Source organism: Enoplosus armatus, chromosome 10 (assembly GCF_043641665.1).
Source record: "Enoplosus armatus isolate fEnoArm2 chromosome 10, fEnoArm2.hap1, whole genome shotgun sequence".
Taxonomy (NCBI): Eukaryota; Metazoa; Chordata; class Actinopteri; order Centrarchiformes; family Enoplosidae; genus Enoplosus; species Enoplosus armatus.
Window position 1 is genome coordinate 10,351,598 of NC_092189.1, and position 25,125 is coordinate 10,376,722.

The 25,125-nt window shown below is 43.1% G+C and overlaps 1 protein-coding gene across 1 annotated transcript in view; it reads right to left on the reverse strand.

Moving 5' to 3' along the window:
* LOC139291633 (collagen alpha-1(XXIII) chain) overlaps positions 1–25,125 on the reverse strand; it is a 112,592-nt gene that overhangs the window by 23,121 nt on the left and 64,346 nt on the right. The window contains exons 3-5 of the mRNA XM_070913732.1: positions 7,615–7,659; positions 4,470–4,477; positions 3,252–3,278 (exon numbers count right to left, since the gene is read on the reverse strand). Of these exons, the coding sequence (XP_070769833.1) occupies positions 3,252–3,278; positions 4,470–4,477; positions 7,615–7,659 (80 nt within the window). The remainder of the gene's footprint in view (positions 1–3,251; positions 3,279–4,469; positions 4,478–7,614; positions 7,660–25,125) is intronic.

The window sequence follows — 25,125 nt, forward strand, 5'->3', positions numbered from 1 at the left end:
GTGTCGCACACATCAGGTACTCAATGAGCTTAATTATGTGATGAAGGAAGATGGGGAGAGTGAGAGAGCCCTTTCCTCTCTCCTGGTTCTGCTTTCTTCACGTCTCTTGCATCCTTTGGTATCTTTTACTCTCTCCCAGTGACCCACCAGCCCTCTTTTGTCCTCCTCTCCAGTTACTTTCATGTTGCCACAGGGACAAAACTCCACTCTATGTTGGAGCTACATGAGCGTAATTTGTGATACATGACATTGGGCTCTTTAAAAAAGTGGCTGCATCCAGAACCAAAGAGCACAATAAAGCATACCAGAGTGCTGTGTGTTTGGGACAGAAAATTACTGACATGTTGTCGGGTGACTGTCTGGCTTTAATCTGGCTCAGCGGCCTGGAAGGCTGAACAATGGAGGCCTTGGCCTGTTTCTGCTGAGTGAGGTCCGCTGTCTGTCACAGGCTGGCACTTTCGTATAAACATGCTAGTGGCTGGGCACGCTGGTGACTGCGCATATGAATGAGAATCAACTGTGTGTGTGTGTGTGTGTGTGTGTGTGTGTATGTGTGGGTGGGTGTGTGTTTACCCCTCTGCACTGTTCTGTCAGTCTGTGTGACTTTGATTGTTTGACAGTGGGGAGGCTCTTTTCTGAAACTCAAACCCCTCGGCTGTGATTTATGAGAGGAAGAAGTAAAAGGGGTTACATGAGGAGAGAAAACATACATCAGCATGCACACACACACACACACACACACACTTAGCATAGTGTTATGCTTGAGATGCACACAAACCGCATGTCATTAACACCGTTTATCATATTTCTAATGCTTCAATGGAAGCGGACTGCTGCATGCATTAGTCTGGTGAACCTAACGACTGTGAGACGTGTGTATGCCACCTGAAAGAAGTGCAGCACTTGCATTTATGATGCAGAATGGCCCATTTCAGAATTATATATATTATTTTATTGTATTATAATTATTGATGCAGTAATGTTTAAGAATCACTTTAATGATGCAATTGGTGAAGGTGGGGCTAATTTTCATTACTTTATATACTGCTGGGCAGCTTGTGAATTTCCCCCGGGGATCAATAAAGTCTTATCTTGACCTATAATAAGATATCATGCTTTATTTGTTGATTATATTTTGTATTATTCATCTGCATCTGCAAAGTAACTAAAGTTAACTCTAACGGAGCAGAAGTGTAAAAATGGCAGAAAATGGAAATACTCAAAGTACAAGTTCCTCAAAATTGATCTTAATACAGTACTTTGTTATTTTCCACCACAGCAATTACGTTATGTTCATACTGGTGAATGATGTGTTAATGTGTACAGTCACATCTGCCTGCTCAGGGTTAAAGGCTTGAAATGGACGGACACATGATAAGGGTGTAAGAGGGCAAGAAAAGAAAGTGCTGGAAAGCGATCAAGCTGTTTGTTTCAACAATGGAAAAATAAAGAAAGAAAATTTTGTTGGCACAAGTCACTGGCACAGCACAGTTAGCACCGCAGTGCTCTCCGGAAACTGACTCGACTCATTTGTGTTGATGTGCATGCCCTCTCCATATGAGCAGTCCATGTGAGAGAAGTTATTGGTGTGAAAACATATCACACACTCACACACACATGGACCTCTGACCACTTCCCCAGCTCTGGCCTTTGTTACAGAGATCTACATAAACTATGGGTGGTTGGATGGCGTTCACACACATCTGCACATATGGACACATATACACAACCTCTGCTACCCGACAGGAGGCCCTCTTTAAGCTTCAAGCAACTTGATCATCTCTGTTGCTGCTACAAGAAATAATGTGCTGTCCATGTTAATTGCCAGTATGATTAATCTCCTGTTGATTCACTGTAACTTCATACACGCAGCTTCCTTAGTCATCATACCTGTACATACGCATCATAACAGGAAGCTGCCTCTTACAGTTAGAAAACAGAGCTCCTCCACTTGTAATATTGTTTCATCCATGTAATGTTAGAACTTTAAGGATTGATTTAATTATGCTAACTAGACTGGGAAGGATTACTCAGATTATGTAGTTTTAAAGTAATACATTACATCATTTAATTAAGATACTTTACACTGTAAAGTTAAAAACACTATAACGTGCCACAAACTTTGGGATCTCTAATGAAGACAGTGACAAAGATGAACAGAGTCACAGGAAAACAAACACAAAAGTGCACACACTCCTCCGTGTGCTCGGTCCACCTGTGTGTAATTAGCAGAAGGCATTTCCCGTCAGGAGGGCTGTGCAGTGCCAAGCAGACTGGGAATCTGACTGGGAGCAAGACCCGTGGGTAATGAACTTCCCAAACTTCCCAGTGAGACAACATACATAACGATAAGACGCCGTGGAGACACAATACTGGGCCCGGTCGCCACGAAAGCGGGGACACAGTGTCTCACAGAACATGTAACATGCTCTCATGCTTCATGTGGACTGCACAACACACAGATGTCCAGTTCTGATGAATCCGGCTGCTCACACATCCTGAGCTCTCGGACGATGAGGGTGTGTCTGTGTTAGATGATGAGAGTTTGATGACTGGCTATCAGCAAATCAGCAACAGAGCCGTGAGATGTTTTATCTCAGCAGTTGTGGAGAAAGTCAGCGGTCTAACCGGCCACAAGAGGCCGCTATATCTCTGGATAACACAAGAGCTGGCTCTCAGTCTTCTCGTCTGCCTCACTGGTGGAAATCAGTGATCTGCTTTGCATTCAATAGTTACATTATTCAAACATTAGTAAACCTCATTTAAAAGCTGAAGGCCATGATTTGTACCTTTTGGATGGATGTTTCACATTTTCATTGGTATGGTTTACACTCCTGTGGCTTGTGTTTACTGATGATATCTTAACAAGATTTCCTCTTAATACTTACTCATTTTCATACGTGCAATAAATATGTTTTATGCCACTATTTTCTGCCTTGAGTCAGTACATCTCATCTTGGGCAGTCTATGCCTGCTTGTGTTTAAATATAACTGTCTTTGTATGTGAGTCACTTCTCAGTCATGGGGCAGGACACATCACTGGTGAAGAGCAAAAGCATGAAGAGGCAAAGAAAACAGGCGGCGATTAGAGGAAATGTAATTTCTTCAGAAAGAGCATCAGAAAGGCCTAATAAAGCTGCAGGAAAAATTAGAATGAATCCAGAGAGAAAAACAAAAAGAAACTGGAAGGAAAATAGAGACGTGATTGGGTGAATTGAAGAGTGACAGGATAAATAACAAATCAAATTTACCGGGTATCCATCCCGTCCAGCCTTGCCCTGGTGAGGTTAGAGATTAAAGCATGAAGCATTGAGACAGGTTAGAACAGAAACCAACAGCTGCACACAACACACTGTACTGTATAAATACATATACACATTAACTCGTCACTCCTTATTCTAAAAGAGACAAGTATTAAATGATACACAGGATCATTGTTCAGTTTTTACTGGTTCGTACAAAGACTTTGTTTTTTGAATGAAGTAAATTTACATTATTTTTGGGTTATTTCTTACAGCTTCCAGCCGATATACTCGACAAATTATACTGACAGGTTGTTAGTTTGCGCAGAAGCAGGCGACTCATTACCACACCTTCCCTTTGACTTTATGGGCTGGAGGCCGGACTTTGGGTGTGTTCAGGAAAAGAAATTATACATCGTTTCATGCACACTTAGTGTAAATCAGCTGCACAGACAGTTTTCTCCAATAAAACCCTGGATTTTCAAAATGTCAGCCGGACACGCTGTTTTCCGTTCCGATGTTTCCGGAACAGCGTTACGGTGTGTTTCAGAGCATTTGTGCCTCTGCATATCTGATTTGTGCCACTTGTGACCCAAAAAAATAGAAAAACATTTTTTAAGAATAAAATCAGAAATGGGTCACTCTTCCCAGGCAGGTCACAACATTTCATTTGAAAGGAAAACATTTCAAACCTGAAGGCAGCAGCAGTCTCCAGTTAGTTCATGTCCTTGTGTGTGTGTTTTATCTGCTGTGTGTGTGTGTGTGTGTGTGTGTCAGCAGGAGTTATAGTCCCACAGAGGAGAATAACTCGCTGCTAATAAGTCACCGCTCCCCAACCATCATCATGAAAGACACACACACACACACACACAGATAAAAGCACACACACACACACACACACACACACACACACACACACGCACACATCCACAATTCCCATGGTGGTCCATTTATTGCCGTGCTCTGTCGATGCACATGTGTGAGTGAGTCTGTGACAGTTTGTGTGTCTGTGTGTTCATGTTTTACTGCTGTGGGAGAAAACCGAAGTTTGTGTAGTGAAGGATAATATATGTATTTGTATGTGTATGTGTGTGTGTGTGTGTGTGTGTGTGTGTGTGTGTGTGTGTTTGCATGTTTAAGGCCAAAGGAACGTACCATAACAACTCTACGTTCAATAACGTATCAGTTGATTTTGATACTACCTGGATGAGATGAAATTGTACTTACAGGAGGTCCTGCAACAGAAAAAGAGAAATCGGGCATTAGAAAATAAATTCTATACACCTCTAAGGACACGTGAACACAGCATGTGTGAGTTATGGTAACCTCTGGTTTGTACAGCAATCAATTCCTTGGAGCAGCGGTGCGCAACAGAAAAACTGCACATGCAATGCGGTTTGTTAGATGATGACTGTAATTAACAACCTAAATATGGTACAGAACAAGCTCATTAGAGACGCTGCCAATAGAGTTTGTGGTGAAGTCGTTATGATAAACAGACTTCTGGATAATGGGCCATGTTTTGCATTAGGATATGAAGTCATGACTTTGTTTCCTAAGAAGATATGGGTGTATGATATGGAGGACAAACAGGCAGTGGAAAGGTTGGTGTGTGCTGGCAAACTGTGTGTCCCTTTAAAGAATATAAAAAAGAGCCTCAGCAGCAAAAAGTACATTCTGCTTTTCATACTTAGCCTAACCAAAAACAACAGTAATGATCAAAGGACTCCTCTCGTTCTTAGTGGTCTTGGGCTTAATGGAATATTCTTATAAAAAACATTCTCTTAAAAGTCCAAGGCCGAGGGCCCTAATAAACCACCCAAACCCCTACAAAGTGAACATATCATTTTGCCATTAAAAGATTTTACATTAGCGATTGGGTTATATTTATCTGATCTGAATTTAAAACCAATCACAACCCTGATTTATGTGATTGTTAGCACAATTACAGTCTATGGCACGATTTGGAGCTATGCCACCACCGCAGCTCTGGTACAAGACAGCTCATCAGCATCGATGCAACACTAAACATCTACATAAACTCAAGATTAAAAACAGACTACCTCTGGGGGAGAAGGGGGATATTTGTGGTGTTCTGTTACTATTTAAACACAAAGTCCTGCTAATGTGACCAGAATCTATGTGAGCCTTGAAGTTTGTTTCAAGGGAAAGGGCATTTTTGGGACAAGAGGAGTAGAAAGAGGGATGAAAAAATGAAGGTGGTTGGGGTGAGAAGGTGTGAGGGAAATAAGAGGAGAGAGGTGTTGGGGTTTATGAGGCATGAAGACCAAGTCAATCAAATTTAGCTGTGTCTAGACGCCGGGACAAGGACTCTCCTGGGCCAGACAGTTACGTAAACAAATGCACACTGGCTAGAGAGCCACACAATAAGACCAACTTTAACCACTGAACTTACGACAGGTGTGTGTGAGTGTGGACACTCATGAGAAAGAAAGAAATGGAATGAGAGGGAAAGATAGAAGTAAACAGAGGAAAAAAGAAAAACAAGTAAAAGAAAAAGAAATAGTGAGGGTTGATGCAGGAGACACAGCGACAGATGCTTAACTACTCTGTCTGCCCTCTTTCCTGTTACTCAGGTTTGTGTTTCTGTTTCTTCTCTCCACTCTCATTTGTTTTTCTGAGAAAAGGGGGGAAAACCTCTTCTGGTCTTGTAAAAAGTTGTCCCGGAGTCATCGGCTATAGAGGATGGCGCAACAGCCCCTCCATGCCACCTACCCCCGCACTATAACCCAGGCTGCAATGTGAGGACGCAAAAGTAAACAACAAGAGAGAGAGAACCTAAACAGAACCACGTCGCCCTTTTCAGATACGGACCATCCTGCAACAAACAAAGTGAGGAGCCAATGAGCGTCCCAACCTGAGCGAAACCTTAATCCTCCAAAAGACCAAGTGGCTGGAAATACATACCACCCTGATGAAAAGTAATTAACTTGTCCTGGTGATCGCCTGATGGATTTCCGTAATCTATGTTGATTAAGAGGTAGTTGGATAGTAAAGAGGATGTGGGCAATTAAAGGGAAAGTCTGGTGATATTCTATAGTTTTCTTATTGTCAACAAAACCAGCCACCATTGTTGTCCAAAATCTATTAAAAACACATCAGTGAGCCACAACATTGCACTGGGTCAATCATTCTGCCGTAAATAATCACAACCAATAATCAATCCTGGCAAATACAATTTTAACTGTAATGTTTGCTAAAAACTACAGTGCTCAGCTGTTTTAAGAAATTACTGAGCCTTTTTGAAAGTGAAACTACAGATTTGTGACTGGTATTTAAAGATTTAAAGGAGGAATCGATGGGCCTGGGATTCAGAGCCACAAATAGTCACAAAGTTTTGAGAGACTGACTGACATATTATTGGTTTTCGCCTTTTCATGGGCTTTGTTGACAATAAGAAAACATAAAATATAAAATATCTCCAGCCTTATCCTTTAACAGAAAAACAAAGGCACACAATACAGTTGGGACAGTCAAAAATAAAGACACTTCGGCACCACAGCGTATGAAACTTAAGACCTGCTTCAGCTCATCATTGAATATTCTGTCAAATAAAATCAAATTCAAAGACAAGCTTAAAAAGCAGCTTGCAAAAGTTCATTTCAACTATACTCTACCGCTTTGATAACTTCAGAAAGGATCTTGGTGCGCTAAGTAGAGCAATAAAGGTTACTGGTGATCTTTCACTTAGTCAACATCTTTACAGGAGCAGATCTCATCCACCAAATATCCACAACAATGAGTCACCAACCAGATTGTGCGTTTTCCCATCTGACACATATCCTGCAGAGCAATTTCAGTCCTGCAGGTTTTGATAAAATCGTCTGAGAGTGTCGCGCCACAATTTGGTGGAGTCAACACTTAATAAAAAACATTTAAAATGAGTCAAACTTGTAGAACATCCGCTCTACCTGTCATGACAACCTTTTGCGTTTTGAGTTATGTCTTGAATTGTTTTGGTTCCTCGATGAGTGTTTTGCGGTCTGCATGGGGGGAAAAAAAAGCAACACAATAATGGTGGGTAGTGATGTTGGCAAGGGAGAGTCTCATTAGGCTCGTACTACTGCAGCTGCTACCGCTCAGCGAGAACGACTGACATCTGGGCAAAGTTAGTACAACCACATGGCCAAGGTTAGCGCTATGTCGGCGCAAATAGTGAGGGACAGGGAGAAGGGCCAACTGCAGCCCATCGTCCACCGGCCTCGCGGGTCACTGCTTCTACCGGCCCTCAAACTCATCCGGTCACCCAGGAAAAGAGAGTGTGGGAGCAAGTGAGAGAGATGAAGAAAGAGTGTAGGAAAAGAGAGAAAGGAGAAATAAACAAACAATGCAGGTGGTGGGCGTCACTTACCAGGTTCCCCTCTTCTTCCCATCCTTCCACGCTTTCCTGGAGGCCCTGTGAAAACACACAGACAGAGCAGTAAATCCCCCAAATCAGCACTGCAGGGATGAGTAGAGAACAACCGAGCATCCCTTGCTGCTTCACTGCTGGTGGTCATGTGTTATGCCTGGCATTACGTTTGTGTGAGCTGGCACGGCACTAAAATGTCCGCGCATAAGTGAGAACAAAGATCCCGTCACACTCAGAGACAAATGCACTGTGAGATTTTATTTCAGACTGAACAAACTGGACCTTCAGGCATGTTCGAGACTGATTCTCCCCTCGCTCTGGCTGAATATCAGGTTCATCAGACTCATTCCTCACTGCCTGGGCTTCATCCAGCAAACCTTCCTCTGACCCTGCAGTGATGCAGCTGGTAACACCACCTTTTCGGTAAAATGACTTCTGCTGTTGATGGAGAAGTCTGGTAAAGCTGTGACAAATAGCAGGAGGGCTGTAGAGGAACCAGAAGATGATGTGGCCAGCGAGAGGGCCGACCTAGAGACTCAGACCTCATGCTGCTACAAGACCATGAATCATTTCTACACTGACATTGAAATGCGACAGTGTCTGCCTGCTGGTTTTACAGAGGTATTGACTATACAATAAAAAATTACAGGTTCCTGCTCAGGCCCAGAAAGATCGTCCACTCCTCCCCTTACCGGAGTACAATTCCTTGTATGTGTACACGTACTTGGCCAATAAAGTGTTTTTATAGACTTGCTTTCATGTGATGTCGTCTTTTTATTGCTTTTATTCTTCTTATTTGTATTCATTTATAATTAAGTCTTGCTTTTGTTTGGCCTTCAGTTGTTACACTGCCTTTGGAGGATCCTGTTTTTGCTTTGTCTGTCAAAGCACTTGTGCTATATAAATTAAGTTAGTATTATTATTATGATGTTACCGGCTCTATCTTGATTTGGGGAAGTTTATGTTTAAGCAACTCCAACCTAATCATTACATGAGGTAGCGTTACGTTTGTCTGACACATTATTCCTCATCCTCCTTATCTCCTCTGATATTTAAAGTGAAACATACAGTTTGAAAATACCAACAATAAAGCATAAATCTCATAGCCATCATAACCTTTGTGTTGCTGGTCCAAGTATGTTTTTATGCATCTAAACAGGGTTATGTCAGAATGAAATAACTCTCTGATCTTAAATGTTCCCTTATCATACTGCTCTACCCTGCAGTACAGGAACAATTCTGACCCTTTATTTCCATGTCCTCTTCCTGGATCATCAGCTGGTGAGGATGTTGACTCTTTTATATTTTTATATTCACATACTTACGAGCATTTTACAGCGTTCCTGTTTCATAACGAGTCAGCCGGAGTTAGTAAGTAAACCTTCAGCTTGCTCCTCCGTGGCCTGAAACCCCCCCTGTAGGTAACACCTTACTTTCTTTCCGTGTGCCCATCCTCCCACACTCAGTCCTGCTCTCTGTAATGAAATAGGAACCATACTGTGTACTGTTCCTGATGCTAAGTGGTTGTGGCTGCAGACATGTTTTCCCTATTGTCCTTATTGGAGTTATTGTAGTGGCCTAATCACTTCCTGACTCTGCCAGTCCTTTCAAAGAGAGCTCAATCATGCTCCTCCACCTCCTCCTCATGTCTACCTCTCCCACTTTCATCCTTCTTTCCCGCCTTTATGCAACAGCAATACGCTATTAATTACTTTGGGATTGAAGGATTTAAGAAACAGCAACAAAAAGAGTTTACTATTGCCTGATTAGCCCAGTCTGCAGTGAACCTCTTAACCAGAATTTTACCTAAGTCTGGTTCCTGTTTTTTTATCTGATTCAGTTTGCCATTTGTAGCTGCCGCCAGACTTTGTTGGCAACAAGAAGAAACCATTTAAAATGTAACAATGGAGAATGAGTACAGCTGTGCACCTACTGACTCTCATTTAAAATTTATGTTTGAACAATTTTAATCATTTAACACCTCTACACCTTCAAACCTCAGACACAGATGCCAGCTAACACACACCACTCTGCCAGCCACAGCATTTATAATAATAGTCTCCATATTCCATAGTGGGCTCTACTTCCCCTGCTTCAGCCCCCGCAGCCATAAACAGCAAAACAGCAGCGTGGAGCTGTTCTGCTGGGGGCTGGAGCATTTCCCCCCGGGGCTGGAGGGGAGGGAGATGGGGAGGATAAGCTGAAAGGGGGGTGGGTGGGGGAGGAATGTGTAAGGCGGGATGGGGAGGAAAGACAGTGGTGGTTGAAAAATGAAATGGGAGGGACAGAGAGGAAAATATACTGCAGTTAAAAATGACACGAGGGTGCAGGAGGAAAGATAACAAATGGAGTCAGTAGGGATGGATGGCTTCACAATCCTTGTACAACATGATCATTGGCCTGTCAAAGTGCCTCCTCAAGCGGTTATATACATATATGGGTCACCGAGGGCCATGTCTGCTCTACCTTTATTTGAGACATAAAAGGCAGCCGTCGGCATGCTGACAGGTCGGTCGCCAAACGCTGGAGGAGCAGGCGTCAGAGTGACTGAAACGTGGGAGTGTGATTGGTCCTGAGTGGCAGGAGGGGGAATGGAGTTGAGGGGGAATGGAGGTGGGTGATGACAAGCTGATGTAGAACTGTATTGACTGGAGGAATTAATGGGAAAAACAGCAGCACTGGAGAGCAGTGTATGTGTGTGTGTGTGTGTGTGTGTGTGTGTGTGTGTGTGTGTGTGTGAGGAAGATTCCTCTTTCAGGAGAGAGCAGTGAACACATGCCCACTGAGATACAGACAAACAAACTCACGTAAACACATCGCCACATGACGCGACTCAGGTGTCAGCACTCACTTCCTGTGTCGCGGCGGCACACCAGGGTCAAAAAATGTCATACAAGCACACCAAAATAGAAACAGTATGTACGTTAGAGAGAGAAAGATACAGTCTGGAGGATCATGTTTTACTCAATGTGTGTACGAGCACAGTAATGGGCTGTATCATAATTTGACTTTCCTTTCCCTTCTTTCTTTCCAGAGGTCAAAGGTTAACAACATCAAAACGTTACACAACTCGAAGACAAAAGAAAGCTCCATTTTTCGGAGTGATCAGTTGGTTTATACATCGTAAAGCAGATGGGAGGATGCCAAAGGAGCAGACAGAGGGGACTGAGGAAAGAAAAAAAAAAATGCAGTACAATAGATGAAGATGGGAGGACGAGTGCTGAACGAGGAGGTCGTCCTTCACTGTTACAGGTGCTGAAAAACTCCCAAAGAAAGAAAGATGGACCTCCACCCTCCACAAATGTCAGGCGGTTTGGAAATAAAAACGACATCCTGTGCATAGATCTTTCTGAGGGACACACACACAGTGCTGGACACAAGCAGGCTCGCTCACCATCAGCTGTTATGAATATGAGCATGTAAAGAGTTCCCTGGGAACTGCATGATAATACACTCAAACACACACACACACACACACACACACACACACACACACACACACAATGAACTGCATCTGAACTTGTTAACTGTGGATAGCTGTGTGTACATGTTTGCCTGAAGCGCTGTATCTCAAGCTAACCCCAAACTTCTTCTCTATATGTGGGGGCTGGAAGGCATGCGGTCCACAAACATGCGGTTACAGTCCCCCCCTAGGACTGTAAGTGTGTTTATGTGTGTGTGAGAATGTCAAAAACCTGAGACTGAAAGAAACAAACACATGGACGTCTGCCTCGATTCAGCACCCTGCATTCGTCTTTACATGAGCTGTTAAACACAGTGACTGGAGAATGACCCATGCGTAACATCACTGTGTATTAGCTCACACACACACATACAGAGAGACACACACAAACACAGATTCCCATAAGGATTCACGTGCATATTCTACGGCATATTCAACCGTCCTGTTGACAAGTGCGATCGACCTGAGCGGAGTTAGAGGCAATTTCTCCATCAACGGTTTCATTGGGTGCAAGTACGTCTGTGTGTCAAAAACCACAGATACAAAACCTGCCTCTTTCACTTTCTTCTTCTTCTCCCAAAACATTTAGAGCTACATTTCTACAGTGAATGTTACCGAATGCATCTCAATATGCTCCCTGCATCTACATCACCTTTGGTTTCCACTCAACAACACACACACACACACACATCCTTGCATCCTCCATCTGCTCTGTCTGTTTCTCATAGCCGTGGCTCGGCTTGATTTAGCTACTGTGACATTTCTCGCAAACAAAGTGCTTCCAGAGAACAAAGCGCAGGATTGGTGGAGGACCCAAACCCCCGCCTCTTCTTTTCGGCCCCATTTTGTTTAACCCAACAACTGGGAGCAATAAAGAACCAAATGAAAATAGCAGAATGTGATACTCTGTATGCACAACCACAGGACTTACATCCATCTATCCATCTACCCCCCCTCCACCCCTCTGTTGCATATCCCCCGATACTCCTCCTGCAACAGGGGAAAATTTAATTTAACTGGAAAGGAAGAGAAAGGTGGGGTGGGGGAGTGGAGAAGAAGGGTGTAAGAAGAGAAGGTCAACTTCTTGCTTCCATGTTAGCTGAAGGCAATGTGTCTCTACGGCATCTCCTCTCTCACTTCTTTTTTAAAAAGTCCCAGTAGCAGATTTCCCTCTAATCTCCTTTAATTACAATCTCAAAAACTTGGAAGAGGCGTCTGTATGCAGGCATCCACACATACAGACACAGAGCAAACCAGAGATTTGCAAGACAACAGGACCCCAACATTTGACTCAAGAATTATTGATTATAAACTTTTGTTTAAAATTACAAAGTGAGCTGTTTTAAAATGGAATTTATTGGCTCATAATGAGACATCTAAGTCATCTGCTGTCATTGAAATTGTTTACTGATCAGAGATATGATTGCGAGGACTTCCTTCTTTCGGTTTGTCTCGTCTTCACACAAATTGGGACAGCTGTTAAGCCTCCAGGTCAAAAACAAAACTGCTTCTTCCCAACTGTCTCCTGATCTGTCAGCGTTTGTCTGTGTTTGTCCAACCTTCGTTCCAATAAGATGGGGGACACATGCTGTGGATGTAAACAGCAACAGAAAGAGAAAAAGACTGGCGGATGTGATTCACATGGTGGTGATTCATTCTCCAGCTGCCCTGTGTCTCTCCTGCCCTGGGTCAGCCTGGGTTCAGTGGCTCAGACAGTGTCTCGCAGTGGGTACGATCGGATAATAAAAGAGGAAAGAAGATTTACCCGTAATCCAACCTCATCCCATCAAATCTTCTTCTGCTAGCAAAAAAGATCTGCGCCACATGTATGTATGTGTTTGAATTATCCCATAATATCCGTCCGTTTGTGTGACTTTTTCTTACATTTTGCTCCAGACTCAACTATTATACACTAAATATACAACACATTATATAAGATATGTTCCTCAAGTTGCATAATCCAATTTAAGTGTGAAACAATCTGCCTTTCTTTATGAAAACTGTCACTTTTGTGATTGGTGCAGCTTTAATAAAATAATTAAGTATAGGATAATGACTTTGATTCATCTCATCAGCATACACAGTAAACCTAGTGACACAGTATGTATCTGTCAGGTTATCTGTATCTGTAGGAAATAAATGCTTTAAAAATCAGTTTTATAAAAATATACTTTACATTATACATTACATATACATATAGATGTCTGCAGGTCATTGTGATTAGATTTTTGCCTTTAATACTCTTTCCCTTCTCTTCTAAACTTATTAAAACCTAATATGTAGGAAAAAAATGTAATCGTAAGGTTATTTATCTTTGGGGTCAATTAGACCACATGAACACGCTGTTATAAAACTTCAATAACAGAAACGCTAACAGACTAATTTAGGATCTGGGAGGGTAGTGCTGCATAATAAGTGCTGTCAACACCAGTCACAGATATAGAGCATATGAAAATCTATTGTATTTAACCATGTTTTACTGCTGGGGACTCTTTCCTCTTCTGAATGATGTCATGTTTAAAAGCAATAATCACAAAATCAGTAAAAAATATCAAGTTTATCAAACAATGTTAAGCTTTAAAGCTGTCATTCAGAGCAGCAGTTTCTAAACAGTTAATTTTTTGTTCCCCTAATATTTCTATGTGTCTAAACCCACAGCCTCGAACACATCACCACCATGAACTGTTATTCTTGTGGGTCATTATGCTTCTGTTCATACAGCATGTGTTAGAAACCCTCTGCCTGTGTGTGGACTATACTTCACCTCTCTGACCGATGAAATGTGGTTAGACAGAGATGCTGCACTCTGGTATTCATGCAAATGTCATCTGTGATTGGGAAATAAGAAGCCGGGAACACACTGGTACCAAGTCGACCTTCCTGTTTTACTTTCAGCATCAAGTGTTGCGTGACTGCAGAGTGGATTTTTTGGAGCTGAGTGAGAGGGCGTGGTGAGAGGCTCTCTGAGAGAGTATTTGTGTGAGGCTATGGATGCCTATTTCATGCCCATGTGAGTGTGATCAATGTATAGTTTCCTTGACACGCTCAGTCAGGGCTGAGTGACACTGTTGTAAACCTGTGTGTGCGTGAGTGTGTGAGTATGCATGCATGCATGCTCTTATAGCTGGAGGGCTGTTTAGGTGTTTATGTCTGCTGCATTATTCATTCGGTCTTAATGAGCACCATCTACGAAAAGCTCATCATGCCTGCATTTATTTCTATAATCTCTGACAGTTCATGTGTGTTGACAGAGCTCACACTCTGATTATGTGTTTTTTTATATTTGCTTGTGAGTGTGCACAGGTCTGGAAGAGGGAGACGCCGGCGCTCTGCATCAAGTCCACTGTTGTGATGTCCGGCAGGTGGTTTGCGTTGAGTGGCAGGCTGGTGCTGAAAGGCTGCCTGGGTAGTCATCGTGTGTCACAGCTAATGAGACGCGAAGGCAGAGACGGGCCCGCCCCACACGCAGAGAGACAGACGCAGTCAAAACAACGAGAGTGCCCTTGCAAAACACAGCCAGCACCAGCTGAGCACAGCAAATAAGAGCAGATCACAACAAAGTGGACCAGAGCACCCAAAGTTCAGCAGCCAGAAGACAAACGCTTTGTCTTTAGGTGCTACCAGCTGGATTTCCATTGAAAACAGTTTCCCCCAACAAATAGTTTAGCTGAGGTGGTGGGCCACCCAGTTCATGACGCATCTCTTGATTGATTCCTTTAGTAGATGACAACCTAAATATTAGACACTTTTTGCTGAATAACAGCCACTGTGGGCATATTGATGGATAATGATAAATGATACATGAAGAATGATATTAACACAAGAAGAGAAAAGACTTCAGCAAACTGACTCAGTGATGTATAAAAGTTTGCTAACATTTGCTATCTAATAAGCTACTGGTCATACCAGACTGTACCTAATTGTATTGAAGTGAGTTTTATTACTTATGAATGACACTTTTCATTTGTAAGAAGCAGAAAGTGTTTCAAATGTTACATGGTCTCTCTTTAAACATATGGCACTTGCTGTGTGAAAAAGAGAACAGCTCTTTTTACCTGAAGTTGTATTTCATAAAATATTATGAAATGTTAGAGGGTAGCAGAGGCCGTCTTTGTATCAGGAAACCCAAAAATGTTTGGAGCTTGTTATGAGCACATGTTAATACAAGTGTGTCTGTGAGTCTGTGTCCTTTTTTTAGAAAGACAGCCCTTGCGTGACAATGCCTTAAACGAGTTGACAGTATTCTGGAAACAGAAATACCTGCACATTTTTCGTGTTACTCTCTTAGAAACAGTTCAGCCATGTGTGATGTGAGTTGTGCTGGTTATTGACAAACCTCCTGTGACCAATCGCCACCCTCAGATGTGGGAACCAGTGAGTCCCATAACGAATGGCTGGCGTGCCTGAGGGCAAGGGACAGCGGCCATTGGTGTGATGTCGAGGTGAGAATGAGACTTATGTTTGTAGATCAGATCAGATTGGGGCCACCGGTGCTGCAGGAACTTCCAAGAAGTCTGGAGGTGTGAAATCCAGTCCTCAAGGAGAATAAACACGAGGGTTAACACATACTGGCGCACAGGTAGAGCGGGGAGTAACAAAATACACGGGTCACCTAAAGAAGCATGTGCCTTAACATGACGAGATTATGTCTTGAACATGCAAAGTGCCAGACTTCCTTTAAATGTATTCTTTTAAATTGACACAAGATAAAAGTATCAGACTCTTTAATGTGACGAACTTCAACTTCAACTCAATGTGCTTAGTGGTAATTTGACAAGGATATTTTGAAGTGTCGGTTTCGTCCAGTGCCAGTCTATGTCGAATGGTGGTCTGTAACAGGATAAAATGCTCTTTTATCTCTGTATCCCGTATTCATTCATAAAATGTGGTTCTAGTTTGACGTTCTGGAACATGTTAGAGCAAAACCGGGCATGGAGGGAGCGGGGGTGGGTCTTCAAGTGTAAAGGAATAAAGAAAAAAGTGCGCTAATCACCGTGACGTTAAACGAAAACTGCAGTGTTTTTATGTGTGTGCGTGTGTGTGTGTGTGTGTGTGTGTGTGTGTGTAACAGAAGACAATGTGTGGGCCATGGTTGAGGAAACATGGTGTGAATGTTCAAAAGGGAGCTTTATTCTTGCTCGCCTCTTTCTTTAACCCTGACAGATTTTCTGGAAAGAATTCCACCCTCCGCCTTTGCCTCGACTTTCTTTCTGCCCTGATTCCTGGTGCAATTTCTGCCAATTGACACCAAATTCAAATCTCCACAATTATTTCTAGTTCTCTCCTTTTTCACAGGTGCCTCACCCCTCGTGCCCTTGGCCCTTACCTTAAGCTAACTCCTCGTTCTGGTTTCTTTCTCCCCTTCTCTCACACCTGAAACGGACGGGCTAATTACAGCCTCTGTGGAAGCCAAGGTGAGAGCATACGATCTCAAAGCTGCCAGCCACAAATCCCAGTGGTTTATGAGTAATGGGCAACATAGTGCAGGTGGTTCAGAGGCTGATCACACAGTCGTGACTTGGCGTGGCATGATGCAGGCGAGGAGAGCTATAACACACACTAAACATACAAAACTACATAAGGAAATGGAAGAGGGCCTGTTTAGTGAGTTATTTGTACCCATAATGGAGGCCTGCAGACATGTATTATCTTCTCAGAAAGGTGCACATAAAATAAATGGATAAGAAAGCTGCTAGGATACGTGTGGTCAAATGTTTCTCCTACTTACTACTCATGCAAACAGCCTGCCACACCAATCACAACTTTCCTGTTTCCAGCTAAACCTTCCTTTTTCTCTGTTGTCATTATCCGCCATCATTCCACCAGCCTTTTCATACCTGACCTGATCCATCCAGGGCCAATACTCTATTGTATCTGGTCTGGTAGTAATTATATCCCAGTGTATAGCTCTCTGCTCTGCCAACCTATTCTAGCTTAAGCAAATAGCCTCCAATGTGATACATGCGGATCAAGAATCGATGGCTGAGAATCAACATTAATGTGGAATCAGTTGGCTCCGGACAATAACACAAGGATATGATTGATTATGTGGAGCAGAGCCAAATGCATTAAAATGCCATTCACTGTAGAAAGGAGAAGTGAACACATCTGCAATCTGCGGTTCTAAGCACATGAACTATATGTACACACATGTAGGACAAACTGGGTCACAATGGCTCTTCGAGATGTCAGACCACACATCAGCACCTCAGCATTGTTGCGATGTGTGGGTTCACTATCCAGATAATTTATAACAATATATTCTGGCCGAATTAAAATACAAAAATACCATTCAGAATCCAAGACAAACAAAAAAGGGCAGTTGCTAGGACACAATTCATAAATATTGTTCTCATCATGTAATAAGAAATGTTGGTAGGGCTTATTGTTTTAGTTTTTTAATTGGAATGATTTAGGTTCATTCATGTGCGATACTGATGATGCCTCAATATCTAAATGTTGGTACTGATATAAAAGCAATACTTTTTTGATACCTTAATTTGGGGAATTTAAACATGTTCTTCTATGAAACCCTTTTAAAAACAATAACAAAATAAACCAAACTTTCAGATTTTTCAGTTGGTACCGCAGTTTCAATATCTAGCCCTGAAAAAGAGCAATCAATCAAAATCATGAAATTCTGGCTGAAATTCAACTCGACTAGATCACAGTGAACAGACTATAGCATCATGTCATCTGAGCGGCTGCTGCAGGAACACGAACTCGGCCTGTCACTTACGTCAGTGCGGCTGCCTCCGTAATCGCTCATAAACTTTTTGGGATTTCAAAACGAGGGTTATCAACTGCTTCTTTTAAAGATGATCATCTGTTTATTTCAAAGACTTACACATGCAGGTGAGTGTAAGGAGGATATCATTTCAGTGTGCCTCGAGATACGATGCCATCACTGCTGTAACATAACCCATGTCCCCTTTCAATGCTGCGTGATTCGAGGGCTAGAACAGCGTAGTGTGTCCATGTGTGTGTTGTGTGTTGTGAGGCTGCTCCTGTGGCAGGTGCAGACTTGCCCCAGTGTGAACTTTATGGGAGGAGGTCATGCGTCACTTTATCCGATTGGTGGCTTCCATATTTGGTCCAATCAGCTGCTCAGGTTCCTGGGGTCAGAACATGGCTGGGATGGCTGTCGAGCCTTTAACACAGTCGGTGATAGACGGGGATCAGTCTGATGTTACAGTCTGTTGTGAGTTTACATTCAACCACTCATGTACCCGCAATATATAACATCATCTTCAATAAATATCCGTCCAGGTATCTGGAGTTTTGTATTTCTCTGGGCAGATGGCCCTGTGTGGATTTGTGTGTGAGGGTATTTACAGTTGTGTGTGTGTGTGTGTGTGTGTGTGTGTGTGTGTGTGTGTGTCTCAAACTATGTTAGTTTGTGTGCCTGACAGCTGCGACTACGATAGATGGCTGACACAGCTGATATGTCTGATAGGGTTCATGTGCAGTAATGAAAGTTAAACACAGCTGGGAGCGCATGACACTGAGGTATGTGCCATTCATTGCTGTTGACCAATCACATCTCTGTATCAGCATTCGTAATGTAGTGACCTTGCATAAAGTGTCGAGATGGAGCACGTAGGCAAAAGATATAGAGACCACAGCTGCAGCGAGAGAGCAATGCATGAGCCATCATTTAGCTCATTTCACTCAACACGCGCTCATCGAAACACCTCATCCAAAGTCATTCATGTCACCTTCATTTGTTCCATACGAATGTTTACCATTTGATGTAATGGGATTTATTCTTCACATCCAATATGAACACTGACCAGCCTACAGCTCTCCTGCTCTACCTGGTTCCTGCCAAGCGACCTCAGCTGCTGCTGGCCTAAAAACCAAACTCCCTCATTCTTCAGCGAATGAGCCAACAATGGAAAAAGGAGGGAAAGAAGGCTCTGTATATCTGAATTTGTCTGCTCAGTGATAAAAGCACTAATTTGGATAAGATGTCAAAAGGAACATCATTTAACAACTCTTGTCACTGAACCAAAACCATGAGGCGCTGACCCAGCCCCAGCCCAACCCAAACACAAATCAAGGTTTGGAGCCACCCTAATGTGCCATACTGTAGCGGCTACGGGACGGCTTCAGGTTTCCGCGTTCGTCTGCCAGGACAAGTGGAGGAAAAACCACTTGTGGTCGTAACGCCCCTCTGACCAGCAGACAGGTTCTTGGACTGAGCCGGAGTCCCAGATCAACGGGTGTTGTGGGTAAAATGATACATCAGTACAAGAAATAAATTTTGCGGTCACTTCTAAAGTGATTGAGGGTCCTCGCCATCCGCTCCAAGTGGTAGCGCTTTCAAAATGTTTCATATTTTCATTCACAGGATGGGGGCTGTCTCATAAATCGGTCAGAGTACGTTTATAGTACAACTAACTATCTGGGGTTTTCCAACAATGGAGGCTTTGTCTGCATGCACCTGACTGTAGCTAAGCCAATATGGCCTTAAACTAAACCAAATATGGTCAAATGTCTCTTACAGCAAACTTCTCCCCTCTCAATCAACCTTCTGTTAAAGCCATTTTTAACAGATCCATTGTTGTAAAAAATTAAGGTGCAACAAGGGACCAAATGTTTCAGATGACAATACAAATTCACTCTGCTTGTTTTAATAAATTCCACGACTCAGATTTTGGCAGGGAGCACTAACAGGACCTCATTAACTGCTCTGGTGAAGGAGGAGCAGCAGGTCGAACCTAAAGCACCTGTTTATGACAGATGAGTGCAGATGAATACCAGAGATTTAAACTCATACACATGCACGGTGAAAGTGTGAGTGACCGGCTGTAATTTCTAGACCTACAGTCTTCTAATTAGCATAGTTCATCCTACTCCAACTGAACTGTAGGAATACAGTAGTCTGACATTTTGAGAAATCTGCTTATACACGTTCTTGCCAAGTAAAACTAATTCAAACAAAACTTAACTGACTCTAACTAGCTATGTTATTAGCTATTATAAGGTTTCAAGCTGCTATCATAAAAAAAAGTCACTGAAATGCTTTGGACAGAGCCAGGCCAGTGTTTCCCCATTTCCAGTGTTCTGGGCCATGTTTAGCTCACAGACATGAGAGTGGTATCAATCTCGGCGAGAAAATGAATAACTCTTTCTTTCAATCAATCTGTAAAGTCCAGACATAGGCAGAGGCAGAGAGGAGGATGAAGTAACATAAACATGCACTATATGTTTACATCAAAATAAATAGTTAAACACTGAAGTGATGTGAACACTCTTCCTGCAGGTTTGGATTTCATAACCGAACCCACAGGAGATAAAAGCACTCTTTGCAAAGTGACAGCAGAAGGGAGGGAGATAATGAATGAACAAAGCGAGGAAGAGCGGGGCAACAGTATGACCCTGAGAAACTTCTCCCTCTTCTTTCTTTCTCAGCCTCTCATCCTCTCATCCATCCACGTCTGGCTTCGTATTGCTCCTGATAGATATTAATGATACAGAGCAACACGATCCGACTTTGTTCTTTCGTCCCCGCTCCAGAGCTTGTTTCTTTACTGATCAATGTCCCGTGTCCTCCATGTTCATCAAACTTAATATGGTTTATCCCTGAGGCCAGATGGGAAGCTTATACACACTTGCACAAACACACACACACACACACACACACACACACGCACAGTCAGTTAAGCCTCATTCCCTGCTTTATCTATTACTTGGACCTCAACACACATGACCTGGCATCAGCAGGCTGGTATTCAGTGTGTACCACCACTCTCTGTGTGAGTGTGTATGTGTTGGCTGCGGCGTGTAACAAAGTCAGCATGTGACCTCCAGCCTTCAGGTTGGTGGAGCCCATAAATCTGCCACTATACTCCAACACAGGTCACCTCTGACCCTCACACATACCCATTCACATTTTCTTCGCAGGCACGCCTACCCGGCACACATTCAGCCAATAAAAGATGGACAAGAGATGAGACTAGTGAAAAGTGAAATTTACATGCAAACACATGTTGCGAGTTGGTAGACGGCCGCCAACTTTCTCCCAGGATCCCTCTGTGGCTGTCTCCTTCTATATTCTCCCTCTGTCTCCCTGACCTCCAGGTTAAGAGCTGCTGTTAGTCTGAGAGGGATCCTCATGTCGCTGTCACGTCTTACCGTCTGGACCTCAACTTCCGTCTTCCTCTCACTTTCACTACACATCTCTGTCTCGGTCACCCTCCTCCTCTTTTCTCTCCTTCTATCTCATATTCAAGGCGGCCCACAGTTGTCCTTTGGTATTCTCTACTCTCGTAAACACCACTTGTCAGGGTGTCACCTTTCACCCACCCTCACCACCCTCTCCACCCTCTCCACCCTCCAGCGTCATCCTTACCCTCAGCATACGCTACATACCCACCTCAGCCTGACCATACCTCCCACCCTGTCCCACTCAACTTTGTCAGGGAACATCCCACAGAGGGTGCTAGTGGGTATCTGAACAGGCAGTCTGCTTTTAAACAATGATTTTCACCACCATGATGAAGGCAAAATAGTTGAAAACGTTTTTATTTTGATGAACTCATCCCACACAGGATTACAAGACACTGCTATATATCAAGCATCAAGCTAAAATATATAATATATGATGATCTTTCAGTAACACATAGAAAACCAGAAAAATAAAATACGATAAATTAATCAATTATAACATTATATGTACATCTATATATTTTCAAATAACATCAATCTTGTGCTTCGTCCAAGTTTAAACAAGAGTCTACAGCCGTGCTAGCAGCTCTGTGAGGCTGCCTCAGTGCTGCTTTGAGCTAATCAGCATGCTAACATGCTCAGCAAGAAAATGCTACTGTTCTGATGCCGAGAAGTGTTGTGTTCACCATCTTAGTTTAGCGTGTTAGCATGCTAGCATAACAACAAGTACAGCTGAGGCTCATAAATCAAAAGTATTGGACAGATTGAAATATTGACCCGACTGGAAGTGGGACTTGAATGCCTGTACCAGTTTCATGAAAATCCATCCAATAGTTGTTGCAATAAGTCAGTCTAGAAAGTGGCTAAAAATGTATTTTAATGATTCAAAAATTCAGTGACAATTGCTAAAATCTGGGAACACAGCAACATTGCTACAACAAAGCCTGATTAGGGAAGAAACTTGAGCGGTCAGACAACCATATACAAAAATAAACCCCAAGTTGTAATAAACTGGAAATCAAAAATCACAAAGGCAAATAACTCCTATCAGAGACCACAGAGAAGGGAAACAAGCATACATTCAAAGAATACCAAAACCCTCTCGTCCTGCCCACCAAGACTAAACAAATCCACCAGGCCTATAGGCCTCATGCAGACTGTGTCTGTTTGTGTCGGTGCCACAAGACATCACAACAAACACACCCATGGGAAACTGGAGCTTGTGTGTTATGATGGGAATGGATAATACGAACGAAGGCAACTTCCTCTCCCTTTGGCTCCTTTCTAACAGCATAAGATGACAGATATCAAAATATTATGCTGAGCTTTTATGAGTCTTTAACAGTGTTTGGATATGGGGTGGTGCATATAAAAAGGGGAGCCTGAGGGGAGGTGGGCTGACTTTCCTTTAATGAGGGATACAGTTGGACTGGGTTTGCTGCTGCACTGTCAATAGATGCACATTTCACATGCGGCAGTTGTTTTTTTTATTTCTCCACTTTCAGAGTGGACAGATTGGCTGCATGGTTGTTCTGCCACGCAGCCAGACATCATTGTAGAAATAAACACTGGGAACATGCTTAGAATAATTCACCAATACATAAATATTCCAAGGAGGGAAACACAATTGCTTCCAGGTGCCATTACGGATTCCACCGCCGTTCAGCTGCGTTGCTGCTAACTATCCCCGACCCCGCGCTTCACGTAACGTTTCAACCATAATGAAGAGTTTCCGTCAGCTCCTCCAACAGGAGTTGAAAGTGACATGAAGACTGTGGGTTTTATATTTAACTGCTCTCTTGGCTTCCTCTGAAGACTGCGACTGCATATTCTCCTCACTCTACAGTTACAGTATGCCCCCCCACACACAGAAAATACAGAGCTTTTGAAGATAGAAGCAGGAGCGGCCACAGGGGGCAAACAAGTTGAAGCTCAGAATTGAAACCTGATGACAATAAATGATTGATTGGAGACGATACGGAGAAGGAACCTGACCGATTATCTAACAGCGTGATGTTGGTGTGTATACATGTGTGTTCTGCAGCGAGGAAAAAAGGGAAAGTGCAAAAAAGTGCCATGTGCCGACGCAGAGTCAGTGCCATGCTGTTACCATGCCAACTAGTAATTTGGCACGCGACCTGGACAAAGAGGCCTCACACACGCACAAACACCACCAACCCCCCTCTACACACACACACACACACACACTCAACAATCATGTTCTTAACAATTCAGCCCTGAAGCGCCTCATTTTTCTCCCTTTCTCTTCATTTTTCAGTCGTTTTTCTTGTTCCCTGCGGTCGGAAATGTCTTGTTTCCTTAATGGCTTCCAGTAAAGTTCCCAGAGTCCCCAGCGTATATCCAGCCATCCTCCAGGGGAGCCTCCTCCGTGCGTCCAATTAGGCCCTACATTCAGAGTGCTGTAATCAAGACATGTACTGCGAAGCCTCATGCTATCTAAAAACTCAGACTTGATCTGAGATAAAACACTTGTGGAATCACAGTCTAAGCAGGTTTGCAGCAGAGCAGGACGCTCTCCATTACTGCATGACTCTACTACATCTACATATGAATGCTGTTAGAGTCAAATTTGCCAGTTTCAGAAAATGTGACTTTAATGTAAGCCATCAAATGTGTGTTTAATGTTCAGCTACTTGTCTTGTGAGTCCTCTCAGCAGGCTCTCCCTGTGCTCCACTGTGAGGAGGAAATGGACCACAGAGCAAATGAACATTGAGACTGTGTGTGTGTGTGTGTGTGGGGTTGTGGTCGTCTAACAGTACAGTATCCAGCATGTGTGTATATTTCCTATCGTTCCAGTCTGGGGCTCCAGCATCACGCCCAGTTCTCATTAACCAGATGCCCTGCTGAGGGAGCTCCGTTCTGGGCTTAACCTCTGGGGAACCCTGGGTAATCACCAAGCATCACCACCCAAGGGCATGAGCCAGCCCGCTGCACCACCGCAGAGTCAACCAGCCATCGTCCATCGAGCGTAAGGTCCCACCTCTGGGACCGTGGTCACAATAGCACTAACTGTTGGCATTATAATGAATGGGTATTTAAGGGCACTGAACGCAGAAAGACATTAGGTAACATAGGGATTATTAGGGTGGGTTATTAGCAGCCATCCATGGTGCTTTGGTTCAGTGGGACCAGCACAGCTGTTAGGAAACACGCACACAGTGTGTTTAGGACACATTATATGAGGCTAGACTGACTGCCTATAGAGGGAATCCATGTCAGGAGAAGAACGGGGGTTTCCATAATTTTCCACATTTGTTACTGTCAAACATGCGAAAAAGGAAAAATTATGTGCCGTGAAATTTGGACTGGAAAAGTAAGGAAATGATTTAGTTTTTGTGCCAGAGGTCTTTCTATTCATCATCTAGCCTGTTAATTTGTCAACTAGTCATTTACTTTATGCTTCAAGGATTTTCACTAAAAATGTTTCAATCATTTTAAGTTGCTGTAATTGTTCCCTTTCCATTTCTTGTACATAAGAAGTCTCCAGATTCTTGTTTTTTTAAAAAATTTTTTTTTTAAATGGTACAGTATACAGTTGCACCTGCTTCTTCCTGCGCTGACTCTTTGCCTCTTGTTGATGGATTCCCTCATTACAGCTCTGCAGGCTTCGCAGTCACGCAGTTGCACTCAAGGCCAGTGTCGCACAGTGCAGCTGCACGGTCAGCCAGGTGGTCGCTTTAGCATTCAGGATGTCTGTATCTTATACATGATGCACAGTTAACACTTCATGATACAAGTTAAAACCAATATATATACTGTGTACTACATGTATGTGCATGTATGTGTCATTAATGTGCCACAGTCTCATCTGTTGTGGTTGCTGTTTTGCGGTTGCCACACTGATATGTTTCTC